The sequence below is a fragment of the Podarcis bocagei genome (assembly GCF_964188305.1).
Source record: "Podarcis bocagei genome assembly, chromosome: 5".
Taxonomy (NCBI): Eukaryota; Metazoa; Chordata; class Lepidosauria; order Squamata; family Lacertidae; genus Podarcis; species Podarcis bocagei.
Window position 1 is genome coordinate 49,711,173 of NC_138129.1, and position 24,140 is coordinate 49,735,312.

Consider the following 24,140-nt stretch of genomic DNA (forward strand, 5'->3'; position numbering starts at 1 on the left):
CCCAATTCATTAGTGCAGTGGTTCAGGCTACCATTTGCATCAGAATTATGCCAACCTTGAGAAGGTAAGAAGAGTCTGCTGGATCAGGTCAGTGGCCCATTTGGTTCAGCTTCCACAGTGGCCAACCAGATGCCTGTGGGAAAACCACAAGCAGGTCCTGAGTGCAACAATGCTGCCCAACTTGTGATTCCTAGCAACTGGTGTTCAGAGGCAGAGGCAGATAAAAAATAGCCATCATGTCTAGTAGCCGTCGATATCCTTATTTTCCAAGTTGACGGACATTAGTACTGCTTCTGGGAGCAATTTGCATAGTTAAACTATTCAAGTACAGTACGATCAATCGTTGTGTGGAGGTTACGTTCCAGAGATGGCACATACATGCAAAGATGTGTGTACTTGAACTGCCCCTGCAGAGCTTCCTTACCTTTCTGAGAAGGCTTTACCCCTCTCCCCTTCCAAACAAGCCAAAGACCTTAAAAACTCTGCACTGGGGAAACCTGATGCAGAAAGAGCTTTTAAAGTCTCTACCTTGTGTGCATTTAATTTGCACAATTTCAGCTGGCAGGACTTCAGCCATGCAAGGTTGAAAATGAAATGTCCTGCTGTCGAAGCCTCTTTCTTTCTTTCTTTCTTTCTTTCTTTCTTTCTTTCTTTCTTTCTTTCTTTCTTTCTCCTTCTTAATTTATTTAGTGCCCTTATATATCCCACCTTTCCTCCAAGGAGCTCAAGGTGTTGTACATGGTTCTCCCCACCTATTGTATCCTCACAACAACCCTGTGAGGTAGGTTAGGCAGAGAGACAGTGACTGCCCTAAAGTCACCTAGTTAGTGTCATGGTCAAGTGGGGACCAGAACCCCAGTGTCCCAGGTCCAACACTATAACATATAGCATATTTTAGCCTGGGCATTATATTCTGCTTTTATATCATTTTTTTCTATTGGATCATTTCTTTTTCTTCCATATCATATCTCATAGCCATTTCATATCACATTGTCCTTGTGTTTACCCCACTGTTGTTTCTCTCCCTCCCCCAACAATCTTTGACTCAGCCTTTGTTGGTTTGCACCCTTCTTCCAAGAGACACCACCTCAGGAGTGGCACTTTAGCTTCCCAAGAACCCTATGAGGTGGGTGAGGCTGGGAAACATTGGCTTGCTCAAGGCCACCCAGTGTGTTTCATAGCTATGTGAGGATCTGGAGCGAGGTTTCCCATCTCGCAGCCCATTGCCCTAGCCATTGCACCACACTGGCTTTCACCACAACCTTGGGAAAGGGTAGAAGAGAATTTGAAATGAACTAATTAGGTGTAAGAAGAGTGCTTTGTAAACAAAATAAAATAATTGCAAATTAGCATGGAATACAATGCTCACTTTAATTTTACACTGAGTTACCTGCCATGGTGATATTATTTCCCTCTGCTCTGCAATAGATATACATGGACTCTAACCTGGCTGAATAACCAGGATAAGTATGGGGAATGGAGTGTCTGAACTGGAATTATAAAGTGCAATGAAGGGTTTGTAAAGATTCTGAGTGCTATTCAACTTAAGTTTTATTCAGGTCCATTCATTTCGGTGGGTCTCCTCTGAGTAAAACTTGCTCAAGTACTTCCCTCTGTGTGGTGGGTTTAAGGAGCAGTAGTGGAGAGTCCCAGGGAATCTTCTTCTTCTTCTTTGGTGATCACTTGTAGCCGAGTAAGATTGTCTTCCATAAACACGGTTTTAACAGTGAGTCCGTAAGTGTCTGTGGAGGCCAATTCTGGATCCGCACCTCCTTCCACAGTGGGGACATAGTTTTCTGGGCAGGAGTTGATCATAGTGAGGGTTTGCCAAGTGTGCCTTCCTCTTAGCATGTTTCCCCCTTTAGTCCTGAGTTTGAGCATTTTCAAAGCCCATGACACCTTTGGTAAAGGCTGTTCTCCAATTGGAGCACTCACAGGCCAGTGTTTCCCAGTTGTTGGTGTTTACATTTTTTCACCACCTCACAGTGAAGCTGGGCTCTCATAAAGCATCTCTTCCGTTTACTTTTAGACAGGTGCAGGTAAGACGTACACCATGGGAACCGGCTTTGACGTGAACATTTCCGAAGATGAGAATGGCATAATTCCACGGGCCATTACCCACCTATTCTCTGGCATAGAGGAGCGCAAGCGGGCAGCGCAGGAACAGGGTGTGCCAGTACCAGAGTTTAAAGTCAGTGCACAGTTCTTGGAGGTAGGTGCCTTGGTGTCTGTAGGGAGATGGGAGTGTGAGAAGGAGGGCATAAGTTCACATACAGGTATGCCTGAGGCTACTGAATGAAGTGGGCTTTTTAATTTCTTCTTTAATTTCTGCAGCAGTAAGTGCAGTGTGGGACGCGGGTGGCGCTGTGGGTAAAACCTCAGCGCCTAGGGCTTGCCGATCGCATGGTCGGCGGTTCGAATCCCCGCGGTGGGGTGAGCTTCCATCTTTCGGTCCCAGCTCCTGCCCACCTAGCAGTTCGAAAGCACCCCTAAGTGCAAGTAGATAAATAGGTACCGCTTTATAGCGGGAAGGTAAACAGCGTTTCCGTGTGCTGCGCTGGTGCTGGCTCGCCAGAGCAGCTTCATCACGCTGGCCACGTGACCCGGAAGTGTCTCCGGACAGCGCTGGCCCCCGGCCTCTTAAGTGAGATGGGCGCACAACCCTAGAGTTGGACACGACTGACCCGTACGGGCAAGGGTACCTTTAAGTGCAGTGTAGGGGCACAATTTAATCTGGGTCTGGGTTAACATACAAATTACAGCATGGGGCATGCCTGTACATCCAAGAGTAAGTGAAGGAGATTAAATTAGAATTTGCATTTGAAAATGAGGGGGCATGATGTTCCTTCACTCAGGGGCAGAACTTGGCACGTGCTTCCTTTTATACCACCACTATGCTATCATGCACAGAAGACCCATGAAAAGATGTCGCTTGACCTTGACAATGCGTAAACATTTTCATAGAGGAAATGCAGCTGATTCATGCATCAGTCAACAGATTGCAATAATGATGCAGACCTGCTTGCTTTGTTCTGTCTGGGGATGCAGCAGCCTCAGCCAACTTAAGATTTCATCTCTCTGATAGGCTTGTCAGTGGTGAGAGGAGTGAAGAATTCCATGCAGCTTTTACATTTATTGCTCCAGACGATTATGAATCTCTAGTTCTTCCAGTTTTTCTTCCTGTTACTAGCCCTGTTCCCCATAAAATTGCTGTGATTCGAATTCCTGTTAGAAGAGAATTGCAGATTTGCTGTTGACTACAGAACCAACCTCTCATGCTGTAATCAACAGGGCCAATCCTTAGCTAAATGTCAAGCTCTGCTTTGATCTTCAAGGCACACTGCAAGCCCAAATACCCATTTCTATCATTTTGTACCTGTGGAGCCCTTCATGAATCAATGAACCTAGTATCAATTCCACCCCCACCCATGTCTTTATTCAGCTGTATAACGAAGAGATCCTGGACCTCTTTGATAGCTCACGAGACCCTGATTGCCGCCACCGGAAGTCAAACATCAAAATCCATGAAGATACCAGTGGTGGGATCTACACCACAGGTGTCACATCACGTCTCATTGGCTCGCAGGACGAGGTACGTGACCAACTCCTCATACATTAGACCTCAGCTTTGTGTTTCATGTTAATTAGTAGCTACAATGTCTTGATTCTGAGGCATCAGGCATAAGCCTGCATTTTATTAATGTTTGATCAGGACTTGTATATTAAAGAGAGGGCTTAGATTTTCAAAAGTTTCATGCCAGGCAAGAAGGCTAGCTGCTTAAGAAAACACTGACAGTGTTTTCCTCTTAGACAAGGGGCCCCTTTTGATTGATAGCAGAAAACAATTCTCAAAGTCGTAAAAGCTGAAATTACAGACTGAGTAAGGACACTGACCCTACATGTTACAGAAGATAACAAAGGCAGAGATAAATATAATTAGGAATGAGTAAATAGTAAAATATACCAATGTGCCTCCCAGTAAAATGAGCCAGATCTTCTTTCCAAGGTTAAAGGCCAAATGGAGAAGCATCTAGCTGGCAGAAATGTTGGGAAGTCTTTTAAAGCTGTTTCTTTCTTAAAGAGAGAGAGTTTAAGGGCAATAAATGTTGGGAAGAGCTAATGGAAACAAAGCAACTGGCTGGAGAAGGGGGGGGGAGATGTAAACTAAAGAGGTTTCTTCTGAAACTGTTTTAAACTGAGTTCCTTTTTTACAAAGACCTTATTCTTTTTAAGAGGCTACCTGTGTTGTGTATTAAGTGTATTGGCATAGATGTAATTATGCAAAGGATTTAAGAAATGCTAGATTTCATATAGTTGTAAAGAGTTGTATTTTATCCTGGAATTAAGTCAGCCAGCAGCCTAGCCCCCTGCCAGACAGGAAGACGCCAGTCCTGGGCAGTCCTGATATATGGCTGTCAGACATTTGTTTGGAAACCTTCAAATGAAGGAGATCTTTCAATGTTGATGTGAAACTCAAGATCCTTGACATATGTTTAAGATAAAAATTTAAGATTAACCATTTGTTTTAGAAGGCAATAGGGCAAGGAGGGCAAGAGGTGAGCTGGTAATTAAGATTCCTTGTTGAGACACATGTAAGATATATTACTACTTATTTGTCATTTATAGATGTAACAATATATAGCTCTTTGTGTTCCATATAAGGACAGGAGGATATGGGTGTATCTTTTTGTGATTGGTTCTAGCAATCAGCCAATAGGAAATCCAACCAGGCTGATTGGACAGAGGCAGCCACAGGAGGAGCAAAGGGGGCTGGATTAAGGGAATATAAGGGCTGGCCATAATGGCAGGAGGCCAGGCCAGAGCTTGGTAACCATATACCACTGTGCCTCTCATTTATTTGTCTGACAAATAAATAATTATTTTAATTTCTCTATTGCTGCGTTGAATATTTCATTCCAGCTAAGCGTTAACCACAAGCAGGGTGCTACAATTCCATGTTCAATGAAAGTCCTCTTTAGGCATTCCTGATTGTGGGATTCTAAGCATGTTCAGCCTGTTGGATGGAGCCAACAGGAACAGAGGCATTGGGGGCAGGTTGGGTGGAGCCAGCAGAGACATTGGAGGCAGCGCTGGTGTGTGCAGCTCTACTGGCACTCAACTGTTTATGCCCTCGTGAGTTTTTTGAATGCCTGGAGAGGGCTTAAGATAACAGTCTCCACTTCAGCCATCATTATGCGTCTAATGTAAGTGAGTGGGTGTGTTGCAGTGGGTGTGCATGTGGTGCAAATCTTATGAGGTGGTTAAAGAGTTCTAAGCTGTAAGTGATCTTGAGTATGTGCTGCAAGAATAAGCCATGGCTGTTTTCCCATGGAAACATTATGAGATGAGAATTCCTTAGCTGTGTTTCAGGCTGCTGCTTAATTGTATCCTGATCTCACTGCAGATGCTACCAGTCTGCATGGCAGAACTCAGTTGTTTGCGTGCTTTATTTGGGTGGAGTCCATAACATAACCCACTTTTCAGCCATGAGTCAGCGCTCTAATTCTTATGCATTTTGCTTTTAATAATGCGGAATATCCTCCTTAAACTTTCTGGTGGTTTTTCCACATTTCTCCCCCTTGGTGGAAATGATGATCCCTTTTTTCTAGCTGCTATTCTATATGTTGGAATATAGAATATCCTATATATTGGAATATAGACTATGGTTGGGAGCATTATGAGTTTCACTAATATTTGTTATCACAGTGATCCTGGATAGTAGATAGTCTCTTTGTTCCTTTGCAGAGTCTGAGAGCTGCTAGAATTTATATGCAGGTCCTGGATCTATTTCCCCAGTTACGATTATTATTTTATGTAATGCGTAAAACTTCTTTTCCACCAGCAACTAAGACAGAGCCACCCCTTCCCACCTGCAAGACAATAGCAGCCAGGAAAGGGTTTTGTTTCACAGAAGTTCCCACTCTGGGAATTTATACTGCATGGTGGCATAGATCTTTCTATAGTAAATAATATAGTTCCTGAATGTTAAGACGAAGCTCACACCATCACACACAACCTGCAAATACCATATAAAATTCATTCACAATATAAAACGAATCAAATAATTCACAATCCATATTTGCAAATATCTATTCATGAGTGTGATTCTTCTGGAAGGCAATGAACAGCTGCCATTATTCTAGTGAATTTATCTGCATGAATCCTCACTTTTCTCGTTTGAAAGATACTCATCACTTTCTCCATAACGGCTAGGGTCTGGTATCTTTTTAAACCACATTTAATCACTGGGAATTTCTGCATGTTTCCAGACATTCGCAATGCATAACCTAGCAACCATCAATAGATATGACAATGCTTTTCTTGAATATGAAGTTTTAATATTCCAAGTCAGAATTCCTTTGGCCCTGAAAGGCAATACATAACTAGTAATTAAAGTCATTATATTTAATATCCCATACCAGAAATATTTAATTTTGAGCCAACTCAACCACATGGGTAAGAATGCTCCCCTTGAACCACAATTTTTCCAGCAGGAGCCCCAAGCACAAACAATATTTCCACCTCCCCAAAGACTAAGGAATATACACCATCTAGCAATCCATATAGAATGTGCCCCTCTCATAATTTTTCCCTTCACTGAGTTCTTGTATGTGTCTTTTTTCAGTTTGCAAACCAGATGGGCAGGCTTTTTCTGTGTGTCACTTTCTTTTTTTAAATTGATGCATGTCGTTTTCAGAGACAATAATTTGTCTGAAAAGCAGGTTAAAAATATAGGAAATAATTTGCTTATGCAAACAGGACAAAAAAGCCCTTTTCAGAACTCTAACTATCACAATTCAATTAAACATTTAATTATTTCTTACAGTGAGAAATTAATATCTCTTCCCATAATTCGCCGTGAATTTCTAGATATCATGGCCTTCATTTGATTCAGATGCACAGTTCATATATTGCCAGAGCTCTTAGGCAATTGTTTCAGAGTTTAGATAAGAGAGTGTCTTAATTACAAAGAAGCTGAAACACTGGCACTCTCCTTCTATTTTCCCTTTTGGCGCTTGGTCTTCATGTGCAGTGAAACTACTGTCTTGCCCAATACCTTAAAACTCACCAAGGCACTTTCTGCAGTATTGAAAAATGCCTCATTTTGGTAGTTGAAAGTCTTTAAGAAGAGTGTGGCATGGGGAGATATAGATGATCACATTTGTATTTCATTCCAGACCTTTAAGAAAACGGTTATCTTTCTATTAGTTCATGGAGTCCTTAGCCATACAGGTGTCTGTAATAAACACCCCTGAAAAGGGTGTAAAGACGTTTCTGTTCAAACTGCCCTTTCTGTATCTCAAGAGGGTCTGTTGTTGAGTGGTACAGCACCCTTCATTCAGAAGATCCCAAATTCAATCCCTGACATCTCCAGGTAGGGCTGGGAGAGACCCCTGTCTAAAATCCCAAAGATCTTCTGCCAGTCAGTACTGAGCTAGAGGGACCCAAGGGTTTGACTCAGTTCAGTACGTTACATACGAAGCTTTCTTGTGCGATCATCTGAATCTGACAAGTGTTGTCATTAAATTTAATAGGTAATCCCAGATCTCCGTTCTCAGGTGTCTTCTTTGGCGTGTGCCATAAACTGCTAGTGCATTTGTTGGACAAGCTTAATTTTATATAATATTGACTGGATTTCCTTTCAATTATAAACAACTAAGACAGACAAATTTATTATGGGATAAGCATCTGTGGACATTTGCCAGAAGTATTATATTCAATAGGAGGTCTGTGTGTGTGCGTGTGTGTGTGCGCGCGCACGTGCATGTGTGCACATGGATTGCACCCACACCATACACTTAAAATACATTTGAAGAATTCCTCCAGATAATACTGGAAACTGTAGTTTACCCTCCACAGAGCTGTGCTTGAAACGCCTGAGGTGGCTGTGACCCTAAGCAGTGGAGGGGTTTGTGTGTCAGACATATTATTTATACATAAATATTTATATTGTTGTGTATGTTCCTTTGTGTGTTCTTGCATATTTATAAGAAGAAACGGACAAAATCAGTATCTCACTATCTCTGTCATTTACATATTGACAGTGAAACAGGAAGCAATTAGAAGCATTAGAAAACAGGCACCACAGTCATTACTTTATCAAAGAAAGCCATTCTTTCCAAGAAATCTTGTAAGTTCAGATAAATTTGCAAATCCTGTCTCGCCAGGTTTTCTGTCGCTGTATAATTTAGTTTATATAAGTGATCCAGTGGTAATAATTAACACCTCCTCAACAAAGTACTAAATTGTATTTGGAGCTAGGAGTGTGTACGATTTTGAGCTGAGAAAAAACCAGAGGAGACAGAGTTGAACAACCTTACCAACCTGGCCTCCTCGTCACTCTCCCTTCTGGCCCTGTCAGGAGAAAGAGACACACGACTGCATGTCAGATCTAGCTCGATCCTGATTGTTATAGTTCTGTAGGGGGTTGACTTTTGCAAGAGCTAGTGATGAAATAGCATCCAGCAGGAAGCTGTATGCCTGTTCAAGCAAGGTTGAAAAATGATTCAGTTTGCTTTTGTGTGTGCATGTGTTGCCTTGCATCTTGGTAGAAAGCGTAACCACCATCCCATATCTCTTCTGTCCCTGCAGCTGATTCAGTGCCTGAAGCAGGGAGCTCTCTCTCGAACCACAGCCAGCACTCAGATGAATGTCCAGAGCTCCCGCTCCCATGCCATCTTCACCATCTACCTTTGCCAAATGCGCGTCTGCTCCCCTGTACACTTGGTAAGGACATGAGAAGGGGAGGACAGGGGTAGAGCAGTTGCAGAATCCATTACACCTCAGGAAATTATTCTGGGATGTGTTCCAATTGCAGGTGAATGGAGACTCCAACAGTCTCCTGGAGGGATCCCAGCCTTCTAGTGAATATGAGACGCGAACAGCCAAATTCCACTTTGTTGACCTGGCTGGCTCAGAGAGGTTGAAGCGGACTGGTGCAACTGGCGAGAGAGCCAAGGAAGGGATCTCCATCAACTGTGGTTTGGTATGGCCTTTATCATACAAATGGGTCAGCATTGGATATAACAACAGGTGCCAGGTCCTGTAATATTTTGTCTGGCAAACCAAGTATTGTCCAGCACCTTTGTTACTGTTTTGGAGTTTGCACAAACCATGGCTTGGTCTAGGCATATAAGAGCTCTTTGTTGTAGCATGCAGGCTTCATGGAATGGGATACACCAGGGGTCAGCAAGGTTTACCTCGCCTGGGCCGGCTCACTCCAGCGAAGATCTTTCCGTGGTCCGGAGCACACTCACCTGTGATTTCCAGCATCTGCATCTGCATCTGCGCAGACGCAATTTCTAGTGCCGCGGAAGTGAGCCCCCGCACTGTGTTGTGCTGGTTTAGCGCAGCGCGCGGGGACTCGCTGAGCAGGCGACTCAGTTCAGGGGAGGCTCGTGGGCCAGTTAAACTGTTATGTACTGAAGTTCTTACCCTGGGCCAGCAGGGGGATACTGTAGATAGTTATGCAAATGAAGGATCGAAAGTGACGTTCAGTGATTGGATAGTTTTAGAAAGTTGCTACAGTTACGTTGTTCTGGAGCTCTATATAAGGAGGCTGACTGAGCTCTTCAGTTCAGTTCTGTTCTGGCCTTTGAATATACAAGAGCTGTTTGAAGAATCGCTGTGTCGTCTGATATGTTCGCCCACAACATAACATAAACGACTCCCGCGGGCCACTTGTGGCCCTTGGGCCTTAAGTTGCCGACCCTTGGGATACGCCATGAAATCTATGTTGTTTTTGGTGGGCAAGGCTCTGTCCCTGAAGCCACTGCAAATTTAAGAGACAGGGAATTGTGGAAATGGAACTATAGTATAGTCTGAAAGTGACAGTGACATTTGCAAGCATGTATAATACAGGTATAATATTGGTGCTTGTATCTTTTTAAAAATGAGTTGAGATTCTCTAGGGTTGGATGGATGCTTCTGTGAAAGCCAGATTCTGTAGACTAAGGTTCAGTCATGATGATATAGCAACAAAGTTTATGTGGTTTATATGGTTCATCCCTGTAATGGAAAAGTCATGGTGTTTACCAGTATAAGCTTCAGCCCAGTAAGTGGGGGTGGGGGGCTGATTTGTGACCTCAAAAAGGGAATAACTGCTTGAAGCTGCATTGACTTTTCTATGAGGAATGTATGGTGCCAGAATAAAGGCACAAGGGAAGGGTCCATCTCTTATTCGCCGACTTGTCCTTTTTCTTGATAGCTAGCACTGGGAAACGTTATCAGTGCCCTTGGGGACCAGAGCAAGAGAGCCTTGCATGTGCCCTACCGAGATTCAAAGCTGACTCGGCTCCTCCAAGATTCCCTTGGTGGCAACAGGTAATGGAAAGAGGCACTAGAACAGCTGTTTGTAGCTTTTGCAGGGTTACTGGCATTGGGGGTTGCAGGTGAGGAGCCTGTCTGGATTGTGTGTTATAATTAACACTGCATGGCCATGGGAGCCCTTAATGAGAGGTCCCAAGGCAAGGCCACAGCAGATGTGCCAAGGAACGTATTTTAAACACATCCCGGGCCTCATTTCTTGCTGGGTTCCAAATGTGATTATTGGCTTTTGCAGAATAGATGCTTACATAATATGCCTAAGCTGTTTTTGATCCAGAATTCTGGCAACTGTACCTCCTAACATGGGATCACTGTAATCTCTTCTTTCCCCCTCTTTTCTAGTCTGTTTCCTTTTACAGCTGCCCTTCTCTCTCTCCCCACCCCCACCCAAATTTCCTTCATGTTCTTTGTCTGTCTTATCATGGCCTTTTGGATTTGGGAACTCCCGCTTTCTGTTTGGCAGACTATTTGGTAATTTGCCCAAGGCAAGTGGGGGGGGCAAGGTTGTTCAGAACTCTTGTCTGAACTCTGATTCACCATTCAACAAATTGGAGCCCTCTGCAGCTGGTTGGTTTGAGCTGCCAGACTGCCAGCATTGGAAATGGCTTGACCTCTGCACTGCTACTCTCCCTGGGAGGTAGTTGGTGTGGCAGGGAGACTAGCAGCCCTCCTGTGCTTGACCTTATTTGTTCTCCCACCTTCGTAGCCAAACCATAATGATTGCCTGCGTGAGCCCTTCTGATCGGGATTTTATGGAGACCCTGAATACCCTTAAGTATGCCAACAGAGCTCGCAACATCAAGAACAAAGTGGTGGTGAACCAGGATAAGACGAGCCAGCAGATCAGTGCCCTGCGAGCTGAAATTGCTCGCCTTCAGATGGAGCTCATGGAGTACAAGGCGGTAAGGAGATGTCAGGAGCATTTTGCATTGAGTGGCACAACTTCAGCACTTGAAGTCCCTTGTCCCTAGTGGTGTTTTCTCTCCCCCCCCCTCTCTTTAGGAATGTTGCACACCCAGTTAAATTCCCCTGGAGAAAATATCTCAATGCCATATTTGGCCTACTCCCTTTTTTTATTTGAAAAGTTCTAATCCTGCAGATGATTTGCTATAGATGAACATTGACAGGTCTCTTTAAGCTTTAGTTTCTCCATCTTCAAAATAGGGATGATAGCAACCTACTTTGGAGAGAGCAAACCCAGTATATAGTGCGCCGCTGAAATTTGAGAGCCCAAAGTCCACCATTGCATGATTTTGCCACAAGCTCTTGCTTGTGGTGCACTTTTATTGGTGGTCTTTTAATCTCTTTTTTAAAAGTTCAGGTGATAGATTTTACTGTCTTTTAAAATGCAATACTCTACTTTGAGAAGCCCCAATGATCAAAGACTGGCGTATAAACATAAATATAAATCTTTTATGCAACTGTTTTAAGAGCTGGTTTGATAAACCTGGCAGTCACTGAACTATTTCTGCAGGAAGGTGGATTATAAAATACTTGAAAAGTACCCCAACTTCAGAGCCTTCCTGTATGTGCAAGACTGCCATTACAGGCAGAAGGCTTGAGATGACTGACGTATACTGTGATTATTATGCCCCTTAATTGGGATGCGCACAGGGCGACTGTCTTCCACCCCAGTCCATGTTCTCTCCAGCCCTTTCTACTGGTGTTTTCATTCATTTCTGTCTCCAAAGGGTAAGCGTGTCATTGGAGAGGATGGCTCTGAAGGCTATAGTGACCTGTTCCAGGAGAATGCCATGCTGCAGAAGGAGAACACCACTTTGCGTATGCGTGTGAAGGCCATGCAAGAAGCTATTGATGCCATCAACGTCCGTGTCACACACTTGATGAGCCAAGAAGCCAACTTGATTCTTGCCAAGGCAGGTGAGGCTGAGAGGGGCAACTGGTTGGGGTCTCGAGACCATTTCATTAGACAGTATACAAATGGCACTATATATTCCTTAAAGTCAAAAGAGAAAAATTGTGTTTACAGATTTCAGGGTTGGTTTTATGACGGACCAAACTGTGCATGATGTTAGCCATATGTTCAGTGAAGCATGCTTAGCCTGGCTGATTTTGTTTTCCATAGCAATTGGGCTTCTCTGATTTCTTTGGGATCTTGCTTGCTCTTGTCTAGCTTTCTCCATTATTGTTTAGAATTTAATTTCTGTGTCTTTGCGTCATTGTTCTCCCAGGTGATGGCAACGAGGCTATTGGTGCTCTGATTCAGAACTACATCCGGGAAATAGAGGAGCTCAGGTAAGATGGAGTAGTCCTCTGGATTCCCCCATCCACTTTTATTCTTTTTGCAAGTGGCCATACCTTCTTGAAAGAGAAATATATCTATCTTCTAAACTGGTGACTATTCAAGTAGCTCTAAGCCAGTACTTTCACCCCTGTGGCGTCTCGCCCTTTGTGTACTGTAATCTTCAAATGATGAGCACTTTAGGATCAGAAACAACCCTTTTGCGAGTAATAAGAGAACCCATACAAGTGATGCTGACACAAAACCCCACACATACACTAAGGAGAAGAATAGAGGCATTGTCCACCTCACCCCACTCACCATCCCCTGTCCTCCTCTTTTCCCCTCTTTTCTTCCTAACTTAATACTGCATGCAACACTAATGTCTCACACCAATGAAACTGATCTGCAGAAAACACAACTTAAAAAAAGAGACAATGCACGTATTTTTGTAAACTAAGAAATCTTTAATAATAATAAAAAAGAAACAACTCTTTGATATAAGAGACTTGTGGTACTTATAAATTCACTTGTGCGCTCCCAAGGTATGGGCATTGTAAACAAAGGTGCCTAAAATAACCTCATTGTCTGCAGTGGTGGCTTTCACAGCCACACAAAGGCAATAACGTTGAGAGCAGCAGTTGCAGGTCCCACATGCACATAAGCTTGTAGCAGTATGCCACAGATGCAGGAACAAACAGCTGAAGCTGCCACAAGTACACAAGCATGTAGCAGCATGAGCCCCCTGCTGGCCAGGCATGCAATAGGAGTGATACAGGGATGCAGATAGCCAAGCATGTTGCTGGGGGAATAGAAGCAGATGCAAGTAATAAGGTAGTGGAATATTCTGCTTCAGAATGTCAAAGAATCATATTAGTAGCATGACTTCCTTGATTTTCTGATGTTCTGACTATCAGAATTTAGGATATCAAAATTTGCATTTGATAAGTACAAATGGTTCCAGTTGACAGTGTCACTCCATGATCTCCGCAGCACCTTGCACTTGGGCTTCTTTTTTTACTGGAGATGCCAAGAGTTGAATTTCGGGTCTTCTTCATTGAAAAGCATGTGTTCTACCACAGAGCAATGGCCCCTTCCCTTTATCCGAGATAACTGCTTTGTAGACATCATGAGGAATGAGTGTGTGTCCCCCAGCACTCCATCTTCTTTCCCCCCTCACATCAAGAATTATCATAACTAGCAGGTTTCTCAGGTCCTCCCCAAACTCCCCCGAGTATTTCCCCCCTCAGATTTTCTTTTCTGCTGAGTCAAGAGATTATACATTATACTGCCTTTTGGGTCCTGCTCATTCCTGTTAATGAAGCTGTGTGCTGTCAAGAGTTAAGAGCTGAGCATCCTCCCTTATGGTCTTTTTGAGTCCCTTAATTGCGTGTCAATGAGGGCATCAGATGGACTTGTATCCATGTGATTCTGGGCTAGCAGATACTCCCCTCCCCACAGTTCCCATAGGAATCTGTCTCTGTCTTCATGTCAGCACTTCAGTATATAATGGACACTATGAGGTGACTGCTATCTCTTGTCTTCTTTGTAGGACAAAGCTCTTAGAGAGCGAAGCTATGAATGAATCACTGCGTCGCGGTCTATCACGAGTTTCCTCTAGGCTTCCTTATTCCCTGGGCTTATCTTCATCTCCTGGGTTGGGAGCTTCAAATAGCCCTGTCTCCTCTGTGCAAGCTGAGGCCTCAGAAGTCATCCAGTGGGCCAAGCAAGATATAGAACGGTTGAAGAAGGAGACTAAGCTGCGAAGGAAAAGGTAAAATGGGTTCCTCTGTCTTGCATCTGCTCAGGACCCTTCTACTCTGGTTAGGCTGCTGGGCCTTCAGAACTTTTTAGAAGTATCAAAATATATTTGTTTTCCATCATTCTCACTCTATGAGACTCCTGTAATGCAGCTCTCGTGATCTACAATACAACACCCTTTTCTGTGTTGAGCTTTGATTTTCCCTTCTGTATTGTAAGGATGGTAAATACTTGCTGTCTTGCAGAAAGCTTTGTGAGAGTGACTGCAAGCAAAGAGCTTAGCCAAATGTCCCCTTTCCATTAGTTATGCAGATGAAATGTTTTGTTTTGATTTGTTGTAATTGGAGTGGTGTTTGTTTTCTTAGCTGCCCTGATGGCCTGTTTTTGTGACTCTGCAATCTGGCATAAAAATGAATGATTTAGAAACAGATGTTCATGTAAAACTGCTTTCTTTTCTGCAGCCCAGAGAAAGAAGGGTTTAAGAAGAGGTTGAGGATGCAGCAGGGAAATGAGGCGGATGAGACAGATGAGAATGAAGTGGAAGAGGTAAGAGATCTTGCCCTTCTCTTGCATACAACTTCTGGGTTCTTTTGAGCAATTATTAAGGGTGCCAAACTTACTGCTGGCCTTTGGTGGCATCAGGATGAGCCCTGTGGCAATTTTTCAGCATAATGAGAAACTGGCCGTAAAGGACATCTCAAGTGCTATTCCCTTCAGCCAGATTTAACATCTGCTTCAAACGTTTCCTGACCTCAGCAATTGCCATACTAATTCCTTAGGCTCCTGAGTCTCAATAAAATATCTCCTGCCATCTCCTCTGAGAAATGGAAGCTTCTCTTTATTCCAATGCCCTTGGATAAATGGAGCAGAATAGGCTGACAAATAGGTGTGTTTTTTAAGTACGTGAAGTATGTCTTGCTTTTCTGTCTCAAAACATGAATGTCTCTGTGGGATGCCATTGGATTCTTAAAAGCCTGGGGCTGTGCACATTACAAAATGGAAACATTCTTTGATTTAAATAAAGTTAAATAAATTGGTTAAAACTGACACACTTGTTTATTTTTGGAGGAAATAACAGTGCACTGCTAAAGGCATAATTTTGACTGTGCACAGTCATTACATTATTTCTGCACTGATTCTTGTTTTGGGAGCAGGGGGTTGTTATATTGATATATTTAAGATGGACATTTGGGAATGCAGTAGGCCCGCTGTGTACACTGGGATTACATTCTAGGGTCCTTCCTTTGAAGAGCAGAGTTGAAAGACAAAGGCTTGGAAGTTAGTAGAATGAATGGCCAGGAAAAATACAGTATGGTTTGATTGAGTTGTTGGTGATGTGTGTTAGATCTTCTCTGCCTTCACTTCCCAACATCCGGCTTGATTTCTGAATCCATGTCCAGGACAATGGTAAGCGCTGATCTTCTAGTGTTTTGCTAATTCGTCAGCTAGAAGAACAGAAGGTTGGATTCATGAAAGGAAGTATGAACTGTAAGAAGTAACATCCCCATGGTGCCTGTGTTCCTAAGCAGTGCAAAATGCTTTGAATTAAGGATTGCCATTGGAACAAATTAGCGAACCAATGAAAGCAGATTGCCATATGCAACCAAAAGTTGGGCAGGGTTGGGACTGCAATGCCTTGGAACAAGCTGCATCACCACTCCCCTTTTTCTCATCACTGTACCTTCTGTTTTCAGGAGGAACGGGATGAGAGTGGCTGTGAGGAAGAAGGCGGCCAGGAGGAGGAAGAGGAAGATGATTCGGGAAGTGAAGAAAGCCTGGTGGATTCTGACTCGGATGTTGAAGAAAAGGGTAAGATACTGCAGCAAGTGTTGAAAGGCTGATGACTCTTAGTGCAGTCTCTGCAGGGATCTAGGTGAACACAACACACACAGTCTTCAGGATATATGGAGGGGATGGCCTTTAATTCATTTGGATTTGAAATGTTGAATCCACAGCCCCTATGCTTTCCACCTGGAACTACTGTTGTAATCCTTTTAATAGCACAAAAACAGGCCTGTACATATGCTAGGCTTTTTCTCTTAGCATTCAATTCCATAAAAGGGATACAACTTTTTCTAGTCTTTAGTGGAGGTTGTAATGAGTTTAGATACCACTATCTTCAAGATGGTGAAGGGTTTTTTTTTTTGTGTGTGTGTGTGTGTCTTATCTAGCAGCAAATTTCCAAGCTGATCTGGCTGACCTGACCTGTGAGATCGAGATCAAACAGAAGCTAATAGATGAGCTGGAGAACAGCCAGCGGCGCCTGCAAACTCTGAAGCACCAGTATGAGGAGAAGCTGATTCTACTGCAGAACAAGATCCGTGACACACAGCAAGAGAGGGACAGGGTCCTGCAAAACCTGAGTAAGGGCATGCCACTGGGGTGAAATTGGATTTTGACAGTTCAAACAGCATCTGTTTGCTGATAATGAAAGATTTTGCATTTGGATTCTCAACTGAGGCTGTGATACAAGGGTGGAAAGATTGCTTAAGCAACATTTCTACCCATACACTTAAAGTGTAATCAGTGACATTGGCACTGAGTACAGTCTGTCTGTACTTAAAATCTGCATCAGAGATGTGGAAGCTGTGGCCCCCTGGATGCTGTTGGGACTCCAACTCCCATCAGCCCCAGGCACCATGGCCAATTGGTCATGGATGATGGGAGCTGTAGTCCATCACTCCTAATCTATATACTTCCTTTGTTCTTTCCCTCAGGTTCCATGGAATGCTACACAGAGGAGAAGGCGAACAAGATCAAAGCAGATTATGAGAAGCGTCTAAGGGAGATGAACAGGGACCTGCAAAAGTTGCAGGCAGCCCAGAAGGAGCATGCCCGTCTCCTCAAGAACCAGTCGCGATATGAGCGAGAGTTGAAGAAGCTGAATGCAGAAGTGGCAGAGATGAAGAAAGCCAAGGTACCTTGCCTGGGAATTTGCAATTCTTCATTTGGCTAAGTTCAAGCAACAGGGCACCTTCTGGGTGTTTTGGATTCCCACCCTCAGCCCACCCAGCTTGGGCACCCAACTAGGGGAAGTGGCCCTAGATAGTCACTGGGGCAAGCCAGCTTCTCAGTTATTATGCTTGGCATTGAGTCTGTTTGTGCCCTACAGGTGGCACTGATGAAACAAATGCGTGAGGAGCAGCAGCGGCGCAGATTGGCAGAGACGAAAAGGAACCGGGAGATTGCCCAGCTGAAGAAGGAGCAGAGGAGGCAGGAGGTGGGCAAGAGCACCATTTGTGGCTGCTGAAGCTTTGAGAAGCCTCTTCCTAGTAGAGCTTACAAAAACCCATAGACTGCTGGTGGACAGGAGAGGGGAAGACGCTCAGTATAATCAGAGCAATCATTCAAAGCGAAGCTGTGCCTTCAGCCATCTTCACAAAAATAACTTGTGTGTCTACAAATACATAAGAAGAGGTCTCATGGATCAGACCAGAGGACCATTTAGTGTGGTGTCCTGTGCTCACAGTGGCCAACCCAGTTGCCTGTGGGAAGTCTACTAGCAGGACATGAGAGCAGCAGCATTCTCTCCTCTTGTGCTCCAAAGCAACTTGAGACCTATTGTGGTTTAGGAGGAGTTGGCTTCCTTCCATACATTCCTTTTACACCAATACACATTTGTCTCCATTTAAGTCAAGACTGACATCACCCCATTGAGATCATCTGCCTGTGGGTTTTGTTAATAACTTTTATCATGCTGTGCCTGCAGTTTCAGATTCGAGCGCTAGAATCTCAGAAGCGGCAGCAGGAGATTGTACTTCGCAGGAAAACCCAAGAGGTGAGTGGTGACCTTCTTGCTCACAAGGAAGTCAATTGTTTAGTTTCCTCTAAAAATACACTCGCCTTGGCTTTTGCTATATTGAAAGCCTCTCACTGTCATCCAGAAAGGCTTGTGGATATTTTTGGTGGGTGTGCTTTTACCTGTCATAAGCACTCACTCAGACTGGAGACATGAATGAATCAGGCAAGGAATATTTCTCCCACTCATCAGGAATACTTTACATGGAACAGTGTACGATGGACAAACTATTTCTTTCTTTTCTTAAAAATAATTAAACCACCTTTCCAAAATACAAAGGCGAATGTAATATCTCACCTAGACAAAAACAACCTATCCCCCCACCAGAAAAAACCCTGGCAAAGCTACAATTTTCCTCATATTTCACAGAAAAGATAGGACACAGCAGGATGATCTGACAGAAAGAATTTGCATCCAAAATTCTTTTGAGCTATTGTGGGTTACACGATTTCTCTCTCTTCCTTTAGGATGCCCACTCTCTTTTTATCCAGAGCAACTTTGTTGTTCAGTGTCATCCAACAGGGCGTCATACCTGCTGTGTCACACATGGCTTAGTGTGTGATTGCCAACATGGTTCTTTATTTCGTTACACATTTGAGCTCATATGTAGGTAACTTGTGGCATTTTTCTCATTCTAACATGAATGTTCAATATTACTGGGAACATCCATAAAAACAGCTGATACTGTGAGCAGACACTTTGCACTTGTGGATCTCTGTTAGGGATGAGTAGAGACTAGGGTTGAGGCTGGAGACTGAGCAGCTAACACTTTGAAGAAATTTTCACATAGCAGCCCTGCTTAAGACTGTATCTGTCTGTTATCACCTCTATATTTTCCATTCTTCTGGACTGCTTTGTTGTGTTGTTGTCTAGGTCTCTGCTCTGCGCCGTCTGGCCAAACCTATGTCTGATCGGGTTGCTGGAAGAATGAATCAGAAGCAAACCATGCTGGACTCAGGTGTAGAGGTCTCCACCAGCACCACCTCCTCTGAGCCAGAATCTAGTTCTCGTTCTGTCTCCAGCATTGTGCGCCAATGGAATCGGAAAATCAACACCTTTCTGGGAGATCCTCCTCCTTCCACAAATGGGACTCGAACCGTCAGGTAAGACACTGGCCCAGTTAGCAGTTTTCTAAGTAAGTCAGACTGACCTAGGTGTCTAAGACCGTCTGATATAGATTCCTTTGAGGCCTGTCTTGACTTCTAATCCACTGGCTTCTATGTGTCCCCATTTCCATCCACCCAGTATGCTTGGGTAGGAATGACCCAGAATATTTAGCACAGGGATGAGGATCCTTCCAGATATTGCTGGACTCCAACTTTGCCATTTTGCTGTGACTGATGCAAGGTGGAGCCCAGCAACATCTGGGAGCCTTTCCATCTCTGGTTTTGGATAATTCCAAGATCATGCTGTTCAGTTTTTCATACATGACTTCCATCTGCAGGAAGAAGTTCGCAAAGAAAGGGGCAAACCAAACCTTCAGTAAGACAGCCCGCATGAAGTGGCAGTCCCTGGAGCGCCGTGTCTTTGACATTGTCATGCAGAGGATGACCATCATCAATCTGGAGTCGGATATGGAGCGACTCATCAAGGTGATGAAAAGTGGCTGTTTCTCACTGGAACAGAAGGCGAAGGGCCTGGGAAGAGAGCCAGAGAAGGGGCTGCACAGCACTGGCAAAGAGGAAACATTCTGCCTTCTGTTCCCCATTTTCAGAAACGTGAGGAGCTGTCACTGATGCAGGAGATGCTTCTGGGGAAGAGGGAGAAGTTGCAGACAGAGAACCCTGAAGAGCAGAAGGGGCTGCAGGAGTTGAATGAGGAGATTGAGGTGCTGGCAGCCAACATTGACTACATCAATGACGGCATTTCTGACTGCCAGGCCACCATCATGCAGCTTGAAGAGACCAAGGTGTGTCTGATCTATCCATGATGCAAGCAGTTTGGGAGGGTGGAATGCAGTTGGACCTGGATCCAGTGATGAGCTGAGGTTGGCTGGCTGAGCTCTTGTATAGATAATCAGTTACAGTGGGTGGATCAGGAAGCACTATGTCTTCTGATCTTACCTTAATGAGTTAAAATCTTGTTTCATTTTCCCAGGCCTCTTTAGTTTTGAGTGGGCTGTTTCAGTGTGTTACTGCTTCCTTAAAAGGGGTGGGCTGGGGGAATGTAAGACACAGAGACTGGGAAGTTAACTTGTAGAATATGGAAAGTCCTGGGTCTCTGCTATTTCCTTTGAGGAACTGCTATTTCTCCCAACCCCCTTTCTTATTTGGTATGTTCCTTTTCCACATAAATGTATGCCCCCCGAACACACAATAAACGGTTGTGTATCAGTTCCTTTCAAAAGCATAAAATAGCAGTCCAAACAAATGGTTTTGTATCAGTGGTACTAACACTATAACAATTCAAATTCTTAACAAAATAGTATCAATCCGTTATTAAGAGTTCTGAGAATTTGGCAATTGTGTGAAAGTCTCAGCATCCTAAGTGAACTTGCTGGTCTGTAGTCATCTCAAACAAAGGCTTCTGATTGGCCTATAACAGCTTCCACAGCCTGGTGCCCTCCAGGTGTTTTAGACTCCCAATGCCTTTCAGCCATGGCCAGCATGCCCAATAGTCAGGGGTGATGATGGGAGTCATAGTTCAAAAATATCTGGAAGGCACCACATTTGGGGAAGGCCACTCTGTAGTGCATATGATTTGGGTTCAGGGTCTGGAGCAAGTTGATAATATGAGTCTGACTACTCCTTTAATGCACAAATCTGCTGGATGGGTCTCTTGCAAAGCCACTTAGCCTATGGAGCTAAATCTTTAGCAAAGGAACCAGTCCAACTGCTGGCATGGGTAGCAAACTGCAACTGCCCTTTCCCAGACTTTCTCATTCTGTTGTTTTTCTCCTGTGGGTCTCTAGGAAGAACTAGATTCCACAGACACCTCTGTGGTGATCAGCTCCTGCTCCTTGGCTGAGGCACGGCTTTTGTTGGACAATTTCCTAAAGGCATCCATAGACAAGGTAAGTTATAATTTTTTAAAAGCAGCCTTTCTCTCTCATGTGGACCAGAGATCTGATAGCCACATCTTGCTTTGCAACTATTCAGTAGCAAGTTGGTCTGTTCAAAGGCCCCAAGTAGACAGATCAGTCCTGATGGACAAGGTTAATGAACTTCTTTGAATAGTTTTGCTTTAGAATGGAGTGAGGGAGACAGAGGTGTTTCACTAGGGAGGGCATTTCACAAGTAGGAAAGCTGCCGCTGAGCTTGTGCCTAATCCTCCAATTTTTGCAAAACAGAGCCTGCAGGTAGCCCAGAAGGAAGCCCAGATCCGCCTGCTGGAAGGCCGCTTGAGACAAACAGATGTGACTGGCTCCTCTCAGAACCACCACATCCTGGATGCCTTGCGGGAAAAGGCAGAATCCCACCCTGAGCTACAGGCGCTCATCCACAACGTGCAGCAAGGTGGGAGTTTGGAGTAGCTTTTGCTTCTTTGAGATAGAATCATGTTCGCTTAGAAATCCTCTTTTTTGCTTACCCTAATTCATGACCTGGGTCAGAGGGAAGCAGGGGTATGTTTTGGTCCAACACCAGAGCTAAGTACCCATGTGCTAGTGGATGCGCTCTACCTGGTTTTTGTTTTATCCTTTTGCACAGAGAATGGCTATGCCAGTACAGATGAGGAAGTCTCTGAATTCAGCATGGCCTCAGAGGGGAGGTGAGTTGTGCACCCAGAGAGACCACAGGGCACAGGTTGAGTGTTTTCTGCCTGTTTTCCCTCTAGGCTGTGGTGGGCTTTAAAAGGTGGGCAGGGTGTAAATTCCATGAGTTGACCAATGTAGCCACCCTCCAAAGTCAGCTTTGAGTATGAAAGAAACCCCTACATGGTTCTTTTCTGTAAAATTCTGGAATTAAGCTAGAAAACCTGTGGTGCAAGAATGAAGTGGGCTCCTGAGTTAAGGACTGAAGCTCTGCTGGGATGGAGAGTCTCTTAGTTAGTTTGCACCTCTGTAGTTCTTACCGAAACTATGTGTGCACAAAACTCTCTCTGTGTCCCTGCAGCTTTTCCCAGTCTTTCTCCATGAAGGGCTCTGCCAGTCAGGATGACTTCAAGTGTAGGGTAAGTTTGAGCCTGGCAAACACTTCCAATTCTTCTTGTTGTTGTTGTTATACATTTTCATTATGGAAATTCCCAGGAAAGATGGTTAGCAGATCCATCCAGAACTAACAAAAGCTTCAAATAGCCAGGAAGGAGTTTAAGATTTTCATCAACCTGAACAATGGTCAGTGACATGAAAATGTTGTAGGATATCCTGGTCATTTTTGTACAGAAATGCTTTTTCTTGTTGAAGGTGCCCCATGTGGTCAGATTTATGTTTGGCTATATTTGTTTATATATGTTTGTTTTTAAAGCGGAAGATGGCACTTTGACCTTGCCACGTTCTTCTTCTGTAGCTTTCCAAATAGTGGACAGCCCCCCCCCCCCGCGGATATATGCACCATTTTTTCATCTTCCCTACATTTCACTGAGGCCAAGTTATGATATTTGTACTGCATTTTGGCAGCTAGCCGTGGTGCTGTACATCCAGATGGTGATTCTTAAGCTTTGGCCCTCCTCCAGTGAATCGGCAATGAAATTAAAACAAAGCCCTGGACTGATGTGTGTTATGTCTCTGTCTGTCCTAGCCGTGGCTCTGTTGAATAAGCCTTTTATCCAGAGAAAACAATTGGCCCTAGACTGGCCTACTTGAATTCTAGTGGGATGGAGGGGGTGGGGGGCACAGGAACTTCATTAGGTCTCTTCTGAATGACCAGCAATTGCTGCTCAGTGGTAGGTGGTGTGTTCTGTTGTTGTCCATGTTAATTTCAGAGTGAAGTGGGAAGGTTTTGGAAAGCTGCTTGGGATATTTGCAGGGGTTTCTGAGATTGAGGTGACCAAGAAATGCTAGTCTTCCCAGGCTGAATTTGAGCACCAGCTACAGTGGCAACCGGGGAATAGCTCCCGTGTTGCCCTGCCATCTGCTGCTCCTTAGTTTGCTTTGTGTTTTCTGGGGCTTTGTTTTAGGGGGAGCCCAAGCTGTCTGGCCAGATGAAAGCTGTGTCTGCAGAGTGTCTAGGGCCCACATTGGACATCTCCACCAAGAACATCACCAAGTCGTTGGCATCCCTCATGGAGATCAAAGAGGATGGGATTGGCTTCTCCATCCATGATCCTTACTACAAGGAGAAGGTCTCCCGCACCATCAGCCTGCCCATCCGAGGGAGTACATTGTAAGCCATGGTAGCGTACTTGGTGATCTGTGTATGGATCGTGTTGGGGAAACTGTGGTGTAGGTGACTGCTGGCTTTGGACGGTTGGATTTCTGCCATGATTTCTGCCCTACTTGAGGGTGAAGAGTTGGTGGGCAAAGGGAGCGCAACCAAGGAAAGAACAGAAAGTCATGTTCTGACCCCATTGTTCTGGGGTCAGAGTCGGTTTCCCTCTTCGCTGGCACAGTCTTCCATGGGGAGTAGCCATGACACGGCGGCATCGGATCCCTCATTCTTGTGAAACTGTTCCCCAAGTCCTCTCCCCAGACCTATAAACTGGCAGCTTCAAGTTCTCCTGGTTTACAAACTATAGTGAAAGACTTGAAAGGCAGGGACCCCCCCCCTTTCCCCCAGATGCTGCTACTGTGGGTGGACAAACCTAGGTGGTGTGAAGTGCATAGCCTTTACAGCCCACCATCAGCCAGGCAGGAACCAGGGCAGGCAGCTCCTGTGGACACCAAGAGTGCTGAAAATTGAAATAGTCCTCCCAGTCCCCAGAATGAGGGCCACTTCAGACCTTACGGAAACTCACTTGGTACAGCCCTCCCAAGAAGTGTGCCATCTTGTAATGCACGTAGAGAAACGTGTCCCAGAATGTGCTTCCACATCAAAATCTCTGCGCGCACACACAGCTGGCACGTGCAGTAAGAATGTTTTTATCCTAGCCTCCCTGTTGTGTCGCTTGGCATCTGCAAGGAGATTCTGATGTGGA

At 44.4% G+C, this 24,140-nt stretch overlaps 1 protein-coding gene across 5 annotated transcripts in view; it reads left to right on the top strand.

Annotated features, from left to right (window-relative positions):
* The window catches only part of KIF21B (kinesin family member 21B), a 69,066-nt gene that overhangs the window by 28,722 nt on the left and 16,204 nt on the right, over positions 1 to 24,140 (top strand). For 4 of the 5 annotated variants that reach the window (XR_014008170.1, XR_014008171.1, XM_081194150.1 and 1 more), the window contains exons 3-25: positions 2,030 to 2,212; positions 3,443 to 3,592; positions 8,593 to 8,727; positions 8,819 to 8,986; positions 10,208 to 10,323; positions 11,033 to 11,228; positions 12,018 to 12,207; positions 12,519 to 12,582; positions 14,121 to 14,342; positions 14,791 to 14,875; positions 16,024 to 16,138; positions 16,501 to 16,692; positions 17,047 to 17,246; positions 17,442 to 17,549; positions 18,039 to 18,107; positions 19,002 to 19,231; positions 19,573 to 19,720; positions 19,843 to 20,037; positions 21,040 to 21,141; positions 21,418 to 21,583; positions 21,776 to 21,836; positions 22,181 to 22,238; positions 23,184 to 23,389. Coding sequence is in view for 2 of the 5 variants with exons in the window: in XM_081194150.1 (XP_081050276.1) it covers positions 2,030 to 2,212; positions 3,443 to 3,592; positions 8,593 to 8,727; positions 8,819 to 8,986; positions 10,208 to 10,323; positions 11,033 to 11,228; positions 12,018 to 12,207; positions 12,519 to 12,582; positions 14,121 to 14,342; positions 14,791 to 14,875; positions 16,024 to 16,138; positions 16,501 to 16,692; positions 17,047 to 17,246; positions 17,442 to 17,549; positions 18,039 to 18,107; positions 19,002 to 19,231; positions 19,573 to 19,720; positions 19,843 to 20,037; positions 21,040 to 21,141; positions 21,418 to 21,583; positions 21,776 to 21,836; positions 22,181 to 22,238; positions 23,184 to 23,389 (3,359 nt within the window). In the remaining 3 variants the exon portion in view is untranslated. The remainder of the gene's footprint in view (positions 1 to 2,029; positions 2,213 to 3,442; positions 3,593 to 8,592; positions 8,728 to 8,818; positions 8,987 to 10,207; positions 10,324 to 11,032; positions 11,229 to 12,017; positions 12,208 to 12,518; positions 12,583 to 14,120; positions 14,343 to 14,790; positions 14,876 to 16,023; positions 16,139 to 16,500; positions 16,693 to 17,046; positions 17,247 to 17,441; positions 17,550 to 18,038; positions 18,108 to 19,001; positions 19,232 to 19,572; positions 19,721 to 19,842; positions 20,038 to 21,039; positions 21,142 to 21,417; positions 21,584 to 21,775; positions 21,837 to 22,180; positions 22,239 to 23,183; positions 23,390 to 24,140) is intronic. The other variant, XR_014008172.1, reaches the window with a different exon arrangement.